The following is a 21,155-nucleotide window of genomic DNA, read 5'->3' on the forward strand; positions in this document are numbered from 1 at the left end:
TTGCCGTCTTAGAACTAGGAAGAATTCTGTGTTTATTAATTTTACTTTTGTTACATTTAGAAAGGCGTAAATGAATGCAGTGATCAAACAAGGCCTGGCTGATGGGTTGATTTCCTGATGGTCTACCAATAAAGAGATTCAAATTTAGTGTTTTTTTTATTGGATCACCACCAATTTACAAATAATTTTTTTAACCAGATGAATGCCATTCTAAAAGTGGGCTGCTCCTATGTAAGAATCTGCACTTTAGGATGAATGGCTTGCTTAGATCCAATACACCATGGCATTGTTCAAAGGGATTTTTGATTTACCATGGGTATATGGAGCACCGGGTCTTTTTCTTTTAATTCTACATATACTTCTTTTTTCTTATTCTTTCTCTTTATTTTTTTTCCCTCTGTCTTCCTTTTTCCTCTTTTTTATTTTTTTTTTAATTTTTTTTATTTATTTATTTATTTATTTATTTTTTCCCTCTCATTACAAAGCTTGGTTACAAAATATGTCTTTTATGTTTTCTGTCTTTTCAGAGTGACATGCTGGATGTGAACCAGATCATTAAAGACCTGGCCTCCATGGTCCATGAGCAAGGAGACACAATAGGTAGGTATCACTGTTGAAGTATGAGTTTTGTTGAGCTCCTATGCCATTCCAGTGTGTTGTTGTGTGTTCATAGAATCATAGAATGGCCTGGTTTGAAAAGGACCACAATGATCATCTATTTTCAAACCCCCTGCTATGTTCAAGGTTGGCAACCACCAGACCAGGCTGCCCAGAGCCACATCTGGCCTGGCCTTGAATGCCTCCAGGGATGGGGCATCTGATCCCTCAGAAGAAACTGATGCTGCAGTTAATTTTCCTGTGTTTTGTCCATGTTGTATCCTTAGTGATGTTTTGATCTGACAAACTGCTCTGTGCAACAGCTTTCTCACATTTAGAGTAGCTGGATATATTTAGCATAAAAAAAAGATTTTGAGGTGAGATAAATTTGTTCAAATTTGACTGCAAAAAAGAAGTTGAAGAATATGTAGTATTAACTAGAAGGGGATCCTGGAGTTGTAATTAAAAAATGACGATACCAGTAGTAGTTATTGTTGTTATTGTAGAGTGGCAAAAAAATAAAACTAAATTAAGTTAAATTAGATATCTTGCTTCTCCTAAATAGAAATTTGTCTCCACATTACAGACAGTGCCTGAATAAATCTACATTATGCAACCATTATGACATACTCGCACACATAGTCTGAAACTTCTGCCCAGTAGTTGATTTATTTCTGTTTTATAGCAGCCAGTGGCTAAGAACATTGTGGAGGAGTCGTGGGAATGGAGATGAGAGAAGCTGCTAGACATGTCAGAGATCACCAAGAGAGGTGGTAGATGGTCCATCCCTGGAGACCTTCAAGGTCAGGCTGGACAGGGCTCTGAGCACTCTGATCTAGCTGTAGATGTTCCTGTTCATTGCAGGGGAGTTGGATCTGATGACTTTTAAGGGTCCCTTTCAACTCAAATGATTCTATGATTATCTTCAACAGCAGCCAACCTGTCATCATCATCATTTTTATTTTTTTTTAATGGAGAAATAAAACACGGTGATCTGCTCCTTTTAAATTTCCTTTGGCTTTTCTCTTTGTTACTGATGTGTTCTGATGCATCTGAGAGCAAACTGATATTTTTTTCTTATTTTCTTTTTTCTTTGTTTTTTTGATGGGTGGGTGGATGTGTATGATAATACTGTAAAGTGCTTCCGAAGCAATTTCCAGTTTCAAGTTGGAGAGCTAACAGTCCTGAAGCCATAATGAGGGACTTAAACATCAGAGAAGTGAGGTTTAGGAAGATATTACTAACCTTCAGTGCTCACTTGGAGTACTTACCAGTACTCACAGGAGCTGGATCAGGTCCTTAGGTAGCCATATGTAAATCATAAAAGAAGAAAATCTTCTCTGTTGTTTATTAAGCACTCTGAATTGTTTTGTCAAGCTCAAACCCATGCAAGTTTCTATTAGCATCAGATATCTCCTTTCACACTGAAATGAGCTTGCTGCATCCCACTGAGAAATACTACTCAGGTTTACAGGTGCAAAACAAAATCAAGATAATATCTACCAATTTGTTCTTGTTTTGATTTTATTTTATTTATTCCCTTTCTTTTTTCATTTTCTTTTTTGGGCAGCTTATTTTTTAAACATCTACAACTTCAGTGCCTGATTCGTCTCCAGAATGTACATCAGATGTTAATGCCTTGAGGGACATGAGAGCATGCATCAGTTAGCTTCAAGATCCTCATAACCAATTTTCTTAAGGCAACATTTATTATTGTGTTTATTATGATGGTCATGCATAGAAGTGGCCTAGTATTAACTAGCCTGTGAGAACACTGCATTAAATACTGTGTTTTGGTTTTACACCATCAGAAATGTTGTTTCTTCTTCCCATTTCACTGCAGCAGATTTTTTTTGTAGCTTCCTCAGAAGCAACTTTGCACTCTGGCAGCTATTCAAGGTATCTTCCCAACCAATTGCTGAAATATCCCATTGTATATCCTTTGACATTCATATTACGTAGACATAAGTGAGATTAAGAGTCAGTTGCTGAAGAGAATTGAAACTCCCACAGTGAAAATGCAGCAGCAGTGATGATAAGGGACAGTTCTCTTGTCACTTGTTTGACTTTTTTATTGCATTCCTCTTACATGCATGAAATGAAATCTGTGTGTGTGTTAATGTAGAAGACACAAGAAAAATATATATTCAGGGAATCTGAGGTGCATCACTCAGCAAATATATATATATATATATATATATATATATATATATATATATATATATATATATGTATATATATATATCCAACCAGGACTGTAGTGTGAACCACTTCTGTTCATTCTGAGCTGGGGAGAATTAATGGGAAGAGCTTGTCTGAGGTATGCATAGCACAGGAAGGGTAACCCAGATTTCTTTGGAAGAGCGTTAAAGGAAGTTTTGCTACTCTGTGGGTCGTTTCCTTAATGAGAACATCCATAACACTCCGTAGAATAGAGAATAATTTTTGTCAGGCAGGGAAGAAATAGAGGGGAAATGCAGAGTTGGTGCAGTGCATCTCTGTTATTTTTTGTCACCTGCAAAAGTGAATGTTCCAAGACATGGCATATCTTTGATAGGGATATTTAACTGAATATTGTAGTATAAGCAAGTCCAAATTGCAAAGCCAAAACAAGATGGTAATGTTGGTTACCTTTGAATTAGCAGAGTATTTTCAACACAGATTTACAGGAGCTCTTGGCAAAAGCATCTCTGTGAAACCTCACTGCAAATACAGGAAATGGCATCTCTCCTCCCTTAAACAAATCCCATCTCATGCACTTTCTATCCCAATCTTGGTCCAGCTCTCTGCCTGAAGCTCCTTTCTGTCCCTGTCAAGGTTTTCTATTGCATAACTGATCACAATTCTCTACAGTAATTTCCATTGAGATAATCCAGCTGAATGAAGTTTGTGTACCAAGTCCTCCCATAAAATGGGCATATTATCTTATTAATTAACATACAGAGAAGCTGGCTTCTTTTGCTTTCAGCCCTGCTGCTCAAGGAACAGTTCTATATTAGTGGCCTCTGCATCCAGGGCAACATGCCTGAACTAAGATGAGCGAGCCTGGCAGAGGTTACATGGGACTGATGAGCTCATGCAATGGGCCACCAAAACTTGTCAACTGCTTTAGAAGGCTCTAACAATGACCCTATGAAGAGAGAATGCAAAATATGGAATAGAAGCCCACAAACAATTTCTTATGATACTGTTGGAGAGACTTAGGGGATCTGAAGCACAAATGGCAAGATCTGCAGAAGATAGTGAGTAAAATACATGAAGAACATCAAAAAGCTTTTGGTGGACGGGGACTGTCTCCTCTGCTATGTGTAACTCTTATAGTAACAGGTTGTTCAGGAAAAGCATCCAAGGTAAGAATTACGCACTTGGCACTCAGAGAAGTAAATTACATTGGGGATGATTGCGATTGCTAGGAATCACTCCCTTCCATGCTCACAGATAGCAACTCAACTGAATGAAGTACAAGTCTTCAACAGCTGGAACATTCCCAGTGTTTCATACTGAAAATCATTATTTTACAAGTGCAAGCTTGTCTTTCCATTGGCCATACTGGGATAAGTAGGCATAGTTTCATGAAGTCAACTTTATTATTGGTATTAGGGAAAAGAAAATCCTAAAATCCCCATGTTGTCTGAAGAATGTGTTGATAACACAGTTATCAATATTTGTATTAAGACTGATGAAGACAGGTGTGTACTTATCAAACTCTGTAGGCTTCTGTTTGCACTGTAACAGAAAATAAGGATGACCTGAATAATACAGTCATTGCATTCTATTTGCCAGCAGCAAAAGAAAATGCTTTTCTCTTTTTCACCTAGGAGAGCTTTTTTTCCTCTCCTACCTGTATGTGTAACCTCACTAGTTATGGCAAAATAAGGAGCAAAATCTACATCTGCCATCTAAATTGTCTCAATTCAGCATTCACTGCTTGCATCTTCATTGCTTTTCACAAAGCCAAAAAGCAAGACCCGTGTTGTTCTGAAAATGTTACACATTTAGAATATTTGATACTTCTAGAAATGTCGTATTTCTTCAGGTGTTACTAAATTTTGGAACCAACCTAATGCCAGCTTATCTGTAACCTCCTCACACCAATAAAATGGCAGGAGACCAGCCACTTATTTTAAGATTACAGCAGCAGGATATGGGAATTAGTCCTCTAATTCTTTGTTCACACATACAATAAGCATGGAATCAGAATGGCTTGGGTTGGAAGGGATCTCAAAGATCCAAAAGTTCCAAGTCTCTGTCATGGTCAGGGCTGCCTACCACTAAATAAGACAAGATGGGTACAAATTAATATTTGCAAAGCAAACCTCACTGTCTGGAAGAAGATCCTTCTGCATCAAGGAAAATACTTGCTCTGTCTTTCATATTTTTCATTACTTATTCAGGCTGAAATCTTCATGCAGCTGAGGTTTCATGTCACTCTTGAAGTCTGTGCAGTACATATTTGAAAATAATAAGGTTAAGAAGCTTCGTAACGTTAATTAAAGTGAATTCTCCCTCACTTTGCAGACATTGTTACTTGGTGTCTTCCAGGCTAGAACCCACAGACCTGCCAAGATAAATATAAACATGGCAGCTGGTGCTTTCCTTCAGTCTAGGAAGAAATTTATGATGGGGTCAATATATTCAGTCCTTGAGTAATGCTGGTGTTTGCTGACATAACACATTGTCACTGATGATAATGAACCTCCTTCAAAGAAAGAGTATTTGCATGAGTGCAAACGTGCTACTTATTTTGGATGCTTTTGAATGGTGGTGGTGTTTTTTTTTCCCCCCTTTCTTTCTGTGAAGTCAGCTCGTTTCTGCTGCCTGCTTTATCGTTATTGCTTTTCTGACCTGAAGGCTAATTTAACGTGTAGACACTGTCAGGAGTCAGGAAGGCACCTTTGCACACATGTTCTCCAATCTGACTGCCTGAACAGCAAGACAAAGAGTCTGTTGTCATATGCACTAATGCAAGCCAAGTAAGGAAATCATCCAACTGGATCCTTAACTAAACTCTCCGAGTCTCAGAGAGTTACATGTCTCTGCTGGGAAATCTGCAGAAAATGAACACATCTTGAGAGTGATCCCTGAATACCTGAATGTAACAGCTCTAATATCTACGTTTAGTTGAATGTGGTCTATGAAGTCTCTCATTTGGTTAAGTTAGCTAAGTGATCTTTGAGGAGGCTATTATGTGAATGAGAACACTTATGTTCTTATTGGCTCCTGATGAATTGGGAAATCTCCCGTCCAGTCTTGCTTTCAGCCATTTGTGGCAACATGAAATTACACAGCAATGCAGAGCACAGTGCATGCACAGGACAGTGTTTGGGAATCAATGATTTTTCATGTACTAAACACTTCCCATTTCTTCAGAGAAACTCTATTTTACCTATACAGCCTATGTGTATATTTTGTTCTGTTACCAATTTAATGAAGATTTCTTGTGAACTATCCCCACTGCACTACTACGATTAATTGCATTGTGGGCAAGTGCATAGTGGTTTGAATACCACCCCTCTCACTTTCCACAAGTTCCTGGATCTGGACATCACTGAATAGCCTGTAAGTTTATAGAATCATAAAGGTTATAAAAGACCTCTAAGATTATCTAGTCCAACCATCAAACCATTACCACCCTGCCCAGTAAACCCTGTCCCTTGGTGCCATATCTCTGTGTTTCTTGAACACCACCAGGGATGGCAATTCCATCACCTCCCTGAGCAACCTGTTCCAACACCTCGCCACAATATCTAATATCTCTAATATCGTATCTCTTTCCTCCATGCAGCTTTCCAGCCACTCTGTCTGAAGCTTGTAGCATTGCATAGGGTCCTACTGACCAAAGCGCAGTACGTGGCACTCGGTTTTATTGAGGTTGCTCTGTATCATGTTAGGTAGAGGTTGGTGATGATTAATACAGCTAAACTGCTGGAATTGTGGGTGAGAGATAGCACGATCTTCATTGATGAACATATTTTGCTCAAGATCATAGGCAGCATAAAAAATGAGATGAGTTTTTCTGCTTCGTTTCTGTTTCTGCTCTGTATGAGCATGAGTTTTTGTTTTGTTTTGCATGGACTTTTGCATTGACTTTTATTGCTGGCTACTGGTAGGACAGCACTTGCTGGCTCATAAGGAAAAGAATAATGGGCAACTGTAAGTTTCTAAATTTACTAGCGCCTAAAGATTTGTCTGCTGCTCTGTGTTTGACCTTCGTAATGAGATTGGGCTGGTGTACTTGTAGTTAATGAGCCATCTAATTTTGTAAAAGAAGCAAGGCTCTTCCTTTTATGAGGTTTATTGCCACCAGTAGGATTCTTCTCACACCAATTTACTGAGTCATACTGGGGCTGCTGGAACTGCTGTGCTCTCAGTTTCTTGAAATGTTTTGATTGAGCAATAAATGTCCTACAGCTAGAAGCTGCCCAGGTGGTTGGTTTCTTTCTGCTGGGAGCTGTCATACTCTGCCACAAACACACTGCTTGGGAGGCCATTGCTTGAGCAGGTTAAATAAACAAAACAAGCCACATAACACGAAAGTTGCAAAACAAACAAACTTGTAAATAACAGCGACTTTACTTTCTAAGTAAAATATATGGTCTTTTCAGCACAGCAAGCAGAAATAAAGTGCATTTCTTTCTCTGAAGCAACACCCTAACATCCTCATTTATTCCTGTGATACAGGCAGACATTTCATAGAATCATGGAATCATAGAATCATAGAATGGCTTGGGTTGAAAAAGACCACAATGACCATCCAGTTTCAACCCTTCTGCTATGTGCAGGGTCACCAACCACCAGACCAGGCTGCCCAGAGCCACATCCAGCCTAGCCTTGAATGCTTCCAGGGATGGGGAAATTCCTCAATGCACTGACTGACCTGAAAGACTTGACCACTTATGCACCCAGCTCTGTGATAGAAGTGTTAACTGTAGACAAAAATGGACTTTTCAATAATGCTGTGTACAAGTGAAATTAAGGTATTTATCCATTTATCTCACTATTCATGAGCTGGATTTGGAAAAGCAAGCATAAATGGATCATAGTGCCATTTAAGTTGGAAGAGACCCTTTAAGTCATCTAGTGCATCCTTTGATTCTCAGGGTCCTTTCCAACCCCTAAAATTGGGTGATTCTCTGTTCTTTATTTTATTTATAATATTTCCTTTAGTTTGACTATTTTAAATAACTTTAATAAAAATGTTTTGAGGTTGCGACACTTTAAAATAGTGTGTACCATAGAAGAATATCTGCTGTTTCTCAATGCAATTGGTTGTTGCTTTTTAAACTATTTCCAGAGATTATTGGGAAGAAAAAAGAAAATATGAAATATCCAGAAATTTACTTAGAAAAAAATGTTGTGTTTGTTGAAATGTCTTTTTTCATCTGAAGAAAAGAAGAAAATCTTAAGGAAGGTGAATTGATTCTTTTTCCATGACTTAATATCCCTCCATGTTCAAATTTGGGACTAAAAGTAGAGCCCGAGAGCACCCAATGCCAGATGAGAGCATCACATGGGAACACTGGATACCTCAGATTGCTGAGCAATGGGAAGACAAGCCATACCATGCACCTATAGGAGCCCATACATGAGCTGACTTCTGATAAAATACCAGTTATTTGAGACCACTTGTTTCTCTACATGGAAGAAAAAGCGAATTCCTTTCCATCTACTATAGTAGTAATATGCCTGCACTCTGCCCTTTAGCACTGAACAGTGATATGAGGCACCTTATTCTCGGATAGCACGTGCTGTTTAACGCAAGATGATGTTTGAATTTTAAATCCCTGGAAGATACATCCTGGCAGGCATGGTGAACCGCTGGCATGGTGACACCATTTTTTTCAGTGCATGCATATTTAGCAGACACTTGACATTTCAAGATGCATTTCAAGGACGGTATAAATCACTCAGGAGCTGAAGTGCTATAAATTTATGCTAGTTTTCGGCCATTGTCTTATAGCCGTTCATATTCATTCAGACTAGGGCTTTGGTCTGTTGACTGAGGGAAATCAGCAGGAGGAGCTGGTTGTGACATTTTAAGACAGTTACAATAGTTCTTTTTTTTCAGATCTGCTTGGAAAATTAGCTTGAGCAGTTGTTGCCCTCCCTCCAGGGGTTGTGGCATGTTACTGCATGGGAAAATTAGAGACCTACTAAAGTCAAATAGAAAGCAAGATACTATCTGCTTTTGTTGGAATCACAGCTCTTGCTGCTGCGAATTGTATTTCTTAGAATCATTCAAGCTGGAGAAGACCACTAAGGTCATCTAGTTCAACCATCAGCGCATCCCTACCATTCCCACTAAACCATGACCCACCAGTGCCACATCATCTACCCTTTTCCTGAACACCTCCAGGGTTAGTGACTCCACCACCTCCCTGGGAAGCCTGTTCCAATTCCTCACCAAAACTTCCCTATAACACTCTATACCAATGTGACCCATTTAGTGCTAGTTCAGCAAACAGGAGAGATTTATTTTACAAATCCTGTGCCGAATTTATAACTTGACGTATACATAGAAGTTTGCAAATGCCTAACCCTAAATCATTTCAGGCTGGGAAAACTGCCGTGGCTTTCCTTCATTTAACATCAGCAGTCATGCCTGTGGAAAGCCTGAGCCTCTATTTTCATGCAATGAGACACACTTAAAACTCCAAGAACATGGCGATTAGAACAGGAAAAAAAATCTTTTTCATGCTGACAGCAATTTTGCCCTCAAATTTGGCTTTTAATTAAGAAAGAAAACTTTGCATATTACAAAAACATTCTTTTTTTTTTTTTTTCTTTTTTTAATACTGTGCTTCTCGGTGTGCGGTATAGATTATTTTTGTCAGAAGTTATAGTGATGAAACAGGGTTAAGCTTATTGGAGTGCTAAAAATAAAGGCATACTGTGAAACCTGAAGGGGCCCTTTTTGATTATAGCCAAGTGGGAGCATTTGAAGATTTTCATTTACAAGCTCACTTTCCTGTCTTTCAAGCAGCTCCACTGAAAATGCTGCCTTGTGAAACCAGCCCATTGTTGCCACAATAAAGACATAGGTCATAGGGGTGATTCATTGATATATTTGGACAAAAACCCCACTCCAGCCCCTACTGCTCCAGTAATTTCACTCTGAAGACTCCTGTTGGCCATTAGCAGGGCTTGATCTCATAAGACAGGTAAATAGATAGGGTTAACGAGCCCTCTGAGGGTCATCATGACTTCTGTCTGTGTGTGACAAGTGTGTCGTAAAATCATACTGAGTTACATCTAAAAGCCAGTCAGCTCTGCTGCCTTCCTATTGAAAGGATGTGTTTAGGCAGGAAAATTATATTTTCTTAATTCCTCGATACAACCACCATCTGCTTTGGTGCAGCCTTGTCCCTTGGTTTAATAAAATGGTGAACACATTGCCTTGAAGTTTTTGTTTGTTTCCAAAATGTAGCACAATCATGAATTCATCATCATAGAATGAAGATGGGAAGTCATTATGAGATCCAAAGTACTGAGACCCTTTGGAAAACTCTAGACCCAGAGCTGAGTTGTTTCACCTATTTGGGAGCAAATTCACTGTCTTTTCACTCTAAGAGCAGTGGACAAAGGAGAAGTCAGACCCAGCCGATGCCTCTGTCTTCTTAACAGCTTGACATCCCTTTGGAGTTTCTTCCTTCTCAGTCCCCAGCCTTGGAGAGAATCCTGAACATAAGCAAGGTGAAGGAAGCTCAGTCACTATCATTTGGCAGAGATGCGCTGACATCTGCTGAGTGACACATTTATTCTTGACTTATTGATATGGTCTGTGTACTTCCTTGTGATTTGACCCAAATTCTCAATTTATTCTCTTGCTTTCCTGCATAAATCAGCAGAAATACACAGTTTATAGTGTTACATATTTATGTCTCATTTTTTATAGAGTTTTGCTTGTTTATCTGTTTTTGTCTGCTCTTCTCCAGATTACAGATTCTTACAGAGAACATTTAAGTGGGAATTTGGCTCATTTCAAAACTGCTATTCTGCTGTTAGGAGAGAAAGTGAGCAGAAACTCTGTCACCAGGACCCAGTCACCTCCTGTAACATCACATCAACTCACATAGGACCATCCTACCTGGGAAAGCCTGTGCTGGAAAAAAACTAGATTGTGGTTGCAAAACATGATGAATCAGGCATGACTACCCCATTCCATGCAGCTGTAGTAATATGTTATTGAATGGTCAGAGTTTGAATTTCAATTGATGCAAACCAGTGTTGTCTCAGTGATTAGTTGTCAATTACACAGGTCTATCCTATCGTACAAACATGGAAGAAAAGGACTCCCTATTATTTCTAAGCTGTTCCTCAGTTCTACCCAACAAACATCAACTGTACTTCTACTACTACTCATATAAAATATTTACAACGAGCCCTTACTGATTTATGGGTTAACTTAAATTTCTGGCTGGAAAGACATCAAAGCCAATCCTGGAGACAATATATCTATTGTTTTTGATCAGAAGTATAAAATTAATTTAAAAGTGATAGCAGAGGTGGACATGTGGCAGTAGGGTTTTACTTGGAAACTTGCCTTGAGCCTCATTATTAAGTGGAAGGTTGAAAAGTGCCTGCCAGGTTTCACTTGCAGCACTTCGGTACTTGTTTGAAGTAGACTTTGGGTATTGAGAAGAGAGAGACCTGGTATTGAGAAGAAAAGGGGAAGAGAAACTTCTGTCTCTTTCCCTGGAAAACATTGAGATTGTTGCAATACTTGGTTGTCACACTGGTGTGTGCAAGTTGGTGGGACTCAAATGTTCTATGGTTCTGTAAAAGCAAATTTGATGTTTCTTCATAGCCCAGAGTTGTGATTATTAGAAACAGTCCTGATGGCTTGGATAGCATTTGCACAGATCTCAGTAATGACAAATAAGGTCCAAATAAGTTTTAAAATATTAATAAAAATTGTTTGGGAGGCATTGGAAGTGACCAGTAAAATCATGTCATTTCAATCTATATAAGTGCCAGCCACGTGGTTTGCATTCGGTTACTACAGCATGCATAATGTAGTAAAAAGGAATGGATAAAAACAACCCTCAGAGGTGTGAAGAAAGACTTTAAATAAGTTTCTAGGTGCTGAGATGAAGTAGGGGAGGGTGTTCTACATTTTATCTGCAAGCGTTCATTCTAAATAAATACATGAATGAATAAATATGTAAATAAATATTAATTAAATCTTCAATGGCAAGTCTTAGGCAAACTAAGTGTACATGTAGCCAGAAATTATTGTCTGTGCAACTTTCAGTGGACAAACTGGTGACGATTTCTAAGATTACCATTGAAAGCAGAAACCTTGAATTGCAAGTTTTATATCAGAAATGTCTTGCTTTCTAAGCACAGTGCTGAAGCCAAAATTTAAACTTGTCTTTGATGGAAGTGAGGATTTCTCTCATTGCCAGCTGCAAGGCGTAGCTGTCAGTCTTTCCCTTCTAGTCTCATTTTGATTCCTCGTGTTTCCCTCAGCTTCCACAGCCACAGACCTAGCAATTTAGAATGAGATTCATCTCCCTTAATTTTAGGCAGTGGCAATTTGTCTCATTCTAAGCCATCTATGCTAAGTTCCTCTCTTGGAGCTTGGAAATGTGATCCAGATGTTAAAGTTTTGACTGATCTAAACTGATCAGTGTCAGGTAGCTGATGAATCACATCCTGTTAACTTCTACAGCATCTGAAGGTGCTTGCTTAAATAGAGACCTAAGTATGGTCAATCCACATGATGCAGATAAAGTTTACTTCCAAACTCTATGATATAATATCAGATCCAATCTACCATGTTACTTCTGTCATTTAACTCTAATCCAGTGGATTTGACGTTCTTCAGCTGAAGTGCTCTGAATGTGCTATCATTTTTTTCCATTGGATTTAGTGGGAGTGGGATGATAGCATCCCTGCTCTGCACTGCTGTAGCCTCATCTCAAACACTGTTTTTAGGTTTGGGCACCACAATATCAGAAGAACATAAAACTATTAGGATCCAGAAAGGGCTATACAAAGATGGTGAAGGTTCTGGAGGCAGTTGTGTATGAGGAGCAGCTGGTGTCACCATGGTTTGTTCAGTCCAGAGAAGAGGAGGTTGAAGGGTCTTTTTGTGGTAATGAATGGAACCAGGAGTTGGATTCTATGAATCTTGTGGATCCCTTCCAGCTTGGGTTATTCTATGATACCATAATTCTGTTGTCTTAGGACACACATAAAGCTATCAGTCAGGTTAGGTGTCTTCATTCATCAAAATGTATAGCATTCCTTTTTCTATGTAATGCAAAGTCTTGCAGAAAATGCTGCTTCTCTTTTTATGCCCGCATGTAAGCTGCTGAATCACTGTTAGTATAAAGCTTTTGTTTTAGGTTCGTACCCTGTAATTATCTTCTATTATTTTTATTTGCAGATAGTATTGAAGCCAACATTGAGACTGCATCTTCTAATGTAGAGTCAGCCAATGAGCAGTTGGCAAAAGCAAGTCAGCACCAAGTAAGTGGGTCTAAAACACCTTACCAGTACATTCAGTGGAAGTACTTAAAATAAAATGCACACTTGACATCTGTGAACCACATGGCACATGGGTTGCGTTGGATTTGTGCTACCTGGAAAGATGATTAAGCATATTATAAGTAAGAGCTATGTGTTTACATGCATATATACGTGATTGAATTATTGTAGCACTGGCAATTTGCATTAGAGTAGTCATTAAGACATCTGCATATTAAAGAGCCATTTCCCAGTAGGAAGCTCAACAATTAGCTATTCTTGTTCTTGGAAAAATGTCATAAAAAAGTACATCATTTAAGTGTATATGTGTTTATTATTGGAGTGTTTCCTTAGTATCAGGCAATAGTGCTTTTCAAAAACAGCAGAACTGCCAAAAGACATGATGTGGTTGGTGAATAACGGCCATGGAAATTGTGTACAGCACTTTTTACAGGCAACTTGTGGGTTGGGTATTTTTTTCCTCCCTTCTGTTTTTCTTCACTGGAGCAAGAAGAAAATACATACATAGAAAGCAACAACAACAGCAATGACAAGAATAACTTTTATCTTGTTTGAAAATAGCTTGACCAGAATTAGTCAATGGTCATTTCAATGGTTACTTTCAAGTGATGAAGTTAAAAAAACAAAAAGAAATAAAAATAAAATAAAATAAAATAAAATAAAATAAAATAAAATAAAATAAAATAAAATAAAACAAAGAAAAAAAAAGATTATTTCTTACATTAAATTGACAGAAGAAAAGCTGCTTTAGTTTCATTCTTTTCCTCACTCATAAACCGATTCGTTCGATTTCAAGGTGATTTTCATGTATCTAGAGTACTGTTATGACAAACTGTAGCTATGGTGAGTGTTAATACTTAGTGCTTCCTCTTTGGCCCTTGGACACAGTGAATTCTTCAGGTCTGGGATGAAGCTCCCACTTGAAGGAGAAGGAATCAAAGACATTTTACTGCTTTAAAAGAGGGTAATGTGATTTTAAAATTATTTACAACTCATTTTCTGGTGAAATGTAGAATTGTGAGTAATAAGAAGTTTTGTAGAACTTTGATATTATGGAAACTAGATGTGGTCTTCAGCTACATTTTGGTTTTAAAGCTGTATATATTCAAGATAATGTGTTTTACCATGCATTTAATCCTGCATTTGCCTTGAAAATAGGCTGTTGCATTTTTAGAGTGGGAAGTCTAAAATGAGACAAGAATAAATTTAATACTTGACAGTAGAGCAGATCGCAAAGCGTAAATGAGTTAATGACAATTTGGGCTAGGAAGGTCTGAGTAGTCAGGCAGAAAATGAACTCAGAGCAGTATAAAGGATCTGCTTTCTTCAACCAGCAGGAGCTGCTGAAACAATCTACCCAGTTAGGAAGTCCTTTATTTTTCAAATACATTGATCAAGATGAAGATATAGCCAGTCTTAGCAAGTCAATCACTGCTGTGAGCATAAAGACACATGTACCAACTGTTCTCTATGGGAAAACACCTTGGATCCTTTCATGTCCTTGAAACAAGCCTGTGTAATAGAATATCACTTAGATAAATTCTGATGCCAAAGAAAACGTGCAGTTCACATCTGCTGTAGGGGATTGGTAGCTGGATGAGGATAACTGTGTACAACCTCAGCTGTCTCTCTGTCACCTCTTTCATGAGATATGGATGGAAGATAGAGTGAAAATGTTGTGACTTTGATTGCTGGCCAGCTCTACAAGGTTTGTAAAATGGTGTGTGGTGTTTTGTGTCCTGGTATCTGCTCATTTTATATCTGAAAAGACATTTCTTCTTAGTAATGTGACAAGAGTGGCTCTGCTCACACATCCCTCAAGAGCTTTTGTAGGAATTGATGTTGATGCCATTGCCATACATATGGATAGTGCAGTGCAAGTCTAGGTTGTCCTTTCAGGTTGTGTGCCTAGTTCTGGCTATTTTAGAAATGTAGAGCATGGATTTGGTAGAATGATTACCCAGATGGTTTTTGTGAGCTTTCAAGGGAGCTGCTGTAATATTACACCCTTTAAAACTTACTCTATATTGATCTGTGCTGCTTGGAGATTAATGGGTCTTAAATCTCACTTGGTTATTACCTATGACCCCTAGCATGGCAGGATTGTCCTGTAGTACAGAATGGCTTACAGATGTTTGTCATTTATCCCTACTTATAGGTATATATATACACATATATATATGAATATGTGTTTGTGTGTGGGTAGTATTTTGTGAGAGTATTGACAAATGTAAATGTTCTTAATAGATTAAGAAATCAGGAATGTGAACACAGCTGAAAGAGTGAAGCGGAACACCTACTGTAGACCTTAATGAAGAAATTCCTGCCAGGAACAAAGACTTCAGTGACAGGTTATTTAGCATAATGTTTGCATATAATGCAGTGCATTGCATTAACAATACAACTTGGAGCACCAGTCCCAACCCATCCATTAACATAACAGAACATCAGTAAAGCATTTCTTTAACTTTAGGCTTAATGCAACAAGAGAAATATTTAAGCAGGTATAAAAGTCTTCCCATGGAGTTCCTTTGCCTGTGAAAAGAGCTGTGAAAGAAGCTCTCGTTCATCTTGAGATGGTGCTAACAACAAGATTTTCCAATTTGGCATGGATTTTCACATGTTCCATCTAAACCCTTCCACCAAGAAAAGCAAACAAAGAAATGAAAACATCAGTCAACCTAAAACAATAAGAAAGCCAATTGGAGGCTGCGTCATGGGGTAGGTGCAACTGCAGTTGTAAAAAGCAGAGTAAGACAGCCAAGAGAGTAGATTGTCTCAATTGCTCATTACACTTCTGATCTTAGATGCCATAGGAAGTCTGAGTCCATGCTGAGTACCATAATTGGCTTTACCTCCTGACAATAGCACTTCTCTGCTTCATCAGGTAAATTCACTCAGGACTCTGTTGTGCTCAGAGGCTCTGTGGGCACTGTAGAAATGTAGCAATAAGCATAATGTGTATGCCTATTAATGATGTAGCAAAAATGCCTTATGTCATAATCATTTATTTCCGCAATATTTCCATTGTAAATCATTTGATATGTTCTCAGCATTACTTGAGTTACCTTGAGTGATACGTGTTTGTTTTATCTTCACGGCAAGATGCAATAGTTGAACTTGTAATGAATCATGGACAAAGAAAATACTGCATCCCAAAGCCATAAAATGTTTAGTGGGAGCTGTCACATATTAGAAAGAAATACATGTGGTTTTGTTTGTTTGTTTGTTCTTGCTAGAGATAATGGTTAAGCAGAATGACTGCAGTACATGCAGAAACACGCATGATGAAATCGCAGATGAAAACACTGGGATATTGACATCAAGCCTTGAGGAAGAGAGGCTGTTTCCGTATGAAACACCTTTTGACCACAGGAACTCAACACTTTTACTTTGTTACCTTGCTTTTCTCTAGAAAAGGCAAGTTGGAAAAACAACTGGAAGACAAATCTGACAGAGATATTCTCCAGCGGTAGACTTGCTTTGCTGCATTTCCTTTCTCATTTCTGGCAGACCTCATGAGCATCTCACATCTCCTGGACCTAAAGAAGGAATGGTGACTCTTAGCATTTAATGGCAGTGTCACTGTTTATAACGCTTCTGGAGATTACTTGTCCCACTTATCTTAAGATACCAACTTTAATATAGGGTGAATTGATCTTTGTAAGGGTAGAATCATAGAATCATAAAGTTTAGAAGAGATCACTGAGATCATCTAGTTCAACCATCAAGCCATACCCAGCATGTTCACTAACCATGTCCCTCAGTGCCACATCTTCATGTTTCTTGAGCTCTTCTAAGGACAGGGACTCCAGCATTCCCCTGGGCAGCCTGTTGCAATACCTCACCACTCTTTCTGAAATGAAATTTTTCCTAATATCCAGCCTCTCCTGGAACAACTTAGAGACATTACCTCTTGTCCTAAGGGTTTACTGAAGAAAACACAGTTGTCTATAGTTGAAGAATGTGTGTCTGAGATAGATGGTTGGAATTATTTTACACTCACAGAGAGGAGGAATTGTTTCCTACACTGTTATCTTACAGAGATATGTCCAACATAATTCTGATTATTTCCTCTCTTAGCATATCTCTTCTCTTTGTCTCTAAATTCTGGACTTTATCAATAAATAACCTTGCAAACATTTCACAGGGAAATAAATCACATGCAATTCACTTCTTTATAACGAAAAATTAGGGCATTTAAGACCTGCCTTAATGCTTTTCTGTGCAACCTACAGTGGGGAACCTGCAGGAGGGTGTTGGACCAGATGATTCCCAGAAGTCCCTTCGAAGCCCTATGATTCTTTGATTCTGTGATTAGCTTAGTTGAGATGGACTTTACACGGAGGAGCTGGCTGCAGTGAGATGAGCCATGCTGCTTTGCTCAGTTTGTTCATAGCTTCCTGCAGGTGGACTGGGAGGACGAAAAAGAAACAAATGCAGACTCCACAGATACATATTCTTTCTGATGCAAAGTTTGGCCTAAGTTCATCTTGTCCGCACTGATTGAAGGACTCTGTGTGCTGACTGTTGAAGCTCACTTGTTTAGAAGAGATGCTTGTGTTGCTCCAATTAATGCTGGTTGCTTTCCTTCCCTCTATCCACTTTGGAAGTCAAACTAATTTGGATTCACTGGCATCGCAAAGTCAGGCAACAGTTCACTGACCCGCTTATGTAGTCTAAGAACAATGACTTTATTTTCCTGTAAAGAAGCCATCCTTGGGTCTGACTTTCTGCAATACACAGAGGGGCACTTCTCAAGGCTGGAGCTTTAAGGAAAAAGCCTTGTACATATTTCACATTTGCAGATAGTACTTTATGATGGAGGATCACCAATGAAGAGCTGGTCTCACCTTTTGACCAAATAACTTGTTGGAACTTGAAAAAAAAAAAGAAAATTTGGATTTCAGAATCACTTTATTGTATTTTACTCCTCATTGTAAGGTACAATGTAAACTATCAGCCTCTTAGGATCATGGAGTTATTGAAGTTGGTGGAGACCACTAAGATCATCTAGTTTAACCTTCAGCCCATCAGCACCATGCGCACTATGTTCCTCAGTGCTATATCCAACCCAGGCCTCCTCTGGTTCAACTTTAGGACATTACCTTTCATTCTATCACTGCCTCCTCAGAGAAGAGGATATCTGCCTCCTCAATACAACCTCCTTTCAGGGAGTTATAGAGAGATATAAATTCTCCCCTGAGCCTCCTCTTCTCCACAGTATACAATCATGGACCCCTCAGTCTTGTTTCCTTTTGTTGCTGTCACTTTGCTGCGTCTTTCAAGAGCATGAGTGTGACTGAGTTTGCTGCTTCCTTGGGTAATTAGCACTTGTTATTTGGAGGATTATGAAGTTATTTTTTCGTATGGCAGTTTCTGCCTTTGAAAGTGATGGGTGCTGAATTAAATCTGCAAAAGGAGCTCAGAGCTCTGTAAGGACTCCAAGCAAAGACTGATACTGAAGTGACTGTGTAATTACACAAGTAAACCTTAATCTCTCCCTTCAGCAGCTTAAGGAAAGTTTGCTGCCATTCAGAGTCCTCATGGTTTTGCATCTGGACAGTGCTTTCAGACACATGGTATGATTTATGATTGGACCTGTGTGGAGCCAGGAGTTTAAACTCATTGATCCTTATTGGTTCCTTCCACGTCAGGATACTCTGATTCTATGATTTCCACTCAGAACTGATTTCTCCAACTTCAGTGTTCAGCATTTCTCTCCTACAACACCTGTGTTCTTTCCACCCCTTGAAGCCATGTCTTTTCATGATCTCTTGCAATCCCAGTCTCTCCATTCTCTCCTGTTGGATGCATGTTTTCCATTGACACTCCTATCTCAAACACTTCTTTCTCAACAATCCCACTAATTCACCTGCCCCAGATTGCTCAACACCTACCCCATAGGGATGTTTGGCTGAATCACCTGTCAGATGTGCCTTCACATACTTTGTACAGCTACAGAGCCTCAGAGCAGCTCCTTCCTGAATGTTTGTCCCCACATTTAAGCTCCTTTTCCCATTGATTTGCTGTGCAAGATGCACAGGGCAGTGCCTCGTGCAATTAAATGTCATTGCTCTTTAGCTTCCTTTAACAAATAGGCAGGAGCAGCAGGTGGGTGGTATAAAACTTGTGTTTCCTTTTCTTCTTGCTCCACTGGCTCCCTGTGAAAGATGCGCTGAGATTCTGGAGTGTTTTATTTTGAAGCAACTTCTGTTTTCATGTGTTCCGTTGTTATTGTTGTTGTTTTACTGTATTTTAATGCAACCCATTTGCAAAACAGCTGCTTACCATAGGAAATTGGTGTTCAAGCCAGTGGCAGTCCAAGTGATAAATTAGCTGTGTGAATGCAGCAACTTAACCTCAGTAAGGACTGAGACCATTTATTTAAATCTCTTTTTTTTTTTTTTTTTTTCCTGTAAATAACAAATCTATGAGATCAAAGATCTATTGGGAAAGAATTCGTGTAGAGCTTTTTGTAATTGGGTGCTATTGCATGTGAAGGCAGCGTCCTTCCGTCTGTTTTGTTATCACAGCTGAACGTCTCTTCATTTGTGCCTTCAAAAAGAGAGTTTACTCAGCCAATTGGTAGTTTAATGTTTCTTTCTTTTATTATAAACCATGGCCTGAAGGATTTTTTTGAAGATTAAAAAAATAGAATTGTCAATTGTGAGCTTTTAAGAGAAATCGCTTCTTTCTCAAGCAGGAAGCAAAAAGAGCAATAGAGGAGAGGGAAAGGATGTGACAGAAGGGGTGGGAGCATGGTTAGCAGTGAGGCATTGCTGATGGAACTGGTCTGGCTGGCATGAAGATGAGTGTGTAGCTGTAGTGTTTATAAATTGTTCATCAAATGGCCTTGGAAGTATCCACTGGGGCTGGACCACATCAAGCTGAAGGAATATTCATTACATTGCACACAGATGTCTGGATTTGGTGTTTCAGTGGCAAAGGTTCTATGTGTGAGGGCTGGACAAGTGTGATCTGCGACAATTTGGAGGTGGCAGAAGGAATTCACATTTTGTCTTCTGTTGTTCTGTTTCATTTGTTTAACAAAATCTCTTTCCAGAGTACAATTTCATTTTGAGAGGTCACAGATTTAAAAGCAATTTTCCCTTACTGACAGCAGCATAAAGTAGTGAGTTATGTTCCTGTTAGTGGCCTCATTTAACTGAGGAGTGAATGGAAATCCTTGGTAACTGAGTGGAAAACCACATGTAGAGTTATCCTTGTGCCCAGTGGCGACATATAAAATCAATTGCATTGTCCAAAGGTTAAATCTTTGAGAAATGGTATTATACATGTCTTTTAATAGGGCTAGGAATAACAGAAAGTTAGGAATATTAACACTGGAGATGGATACCTAACCTGACATCTGATGAAAACCAGGAATAGAAAAGAAGTATCCCGCTTTGAGTCCCAGCTGTACTGCCTGAAGCGATATTATGCTGGACTGTGATCTTGTCAGATCTCATCAAGTAGCAAAATGGTCAGATTTGGTCATTGCTCATACTGGAAACCTCAACTGAAAACCTTCATATACAGATAGCAGAGCTTCCTTCAGTTCGTTGGGTAGCACCTTCTGAGCGATTCCTTTCAGGTACAGGGACAGCATCCAAAAGGCGACTCTGTTCCTGAGACTTCATCACATTTTGGTAATCAGTGTCAGTAAAGATATCACATTGGTTTTGAAAGCAACACAAAACAATTGAACTGGGGACTTACAGCCCAGAGTGGACAGTGGTAGGACAAGGGGGAATGGATTTAAACTGAGACAGGGGAAGCTGAGATCGGATATTAGAAAGTTTTTCACTCAGAGGGTGATGAAGCACTGGAACAGGTTGCCCAAGGAGGTTGTGGATGCCCCATTTCTGGAGGCATTCAAGACCAGGCTGGATGTGGTTCTGGGCAGCCTGGTCTGGTGGTTGGCGACCTTGCACATGGCAGGGGTTTGAAACTGAATAATCATTGTGGTCCTTTTCAACCCAGGCCATTCTATGATTCATTCTGTCATTCTATCCCACTGTCTGTGTCTTAATATTTTACTTAGTTCTCATAAGCTTCAG

General features: G+C 39.0%; 1 protein-coding gene across 8 annotated transcripts in view; it reads left to right on the forward strand.

The window, feature by feature from the left end:
• Positions 1-21,155, forward strand: part of TSNARE1 (t-SNARE domain containing 1) — a 444,328-nt gene that overhangs the window by 267,045 nt on the left and 156,128 nt on the right. For all 8 annotated transcript variants that reach the window (XM_072329111.1, XM_072329105.1, XM_072329113.1 and 5 more), the window contains 2 exons: positions 528-600; positions 12,992-13,074. In XM_072329111.1, coding sequence (XP_072185212.1) covers positions 528-600; positions 12,992-13,074 — 156 coding nt within the window. The remainder of the gene's footprint in view (positions 1-527; positions 601-12,991; positions 13,075-21,155) is intronic.

Source organism: Excalfactoria chinensis, chromosome 2 (genome assembly GCF_039878825.1).
Source record: "Excalfactoria chinensis isolate bCotChi1 chromosome 2, bCotChi1.hap2, whole genome shotgun sequence".
In the NCBI taxonomy this organism is placed as follows: Eukaryota; Metazoa; Chordata; class Aves; order Galliformes; family Phasianidae; genus Excalfactoria; species Excalfactoria chinensis.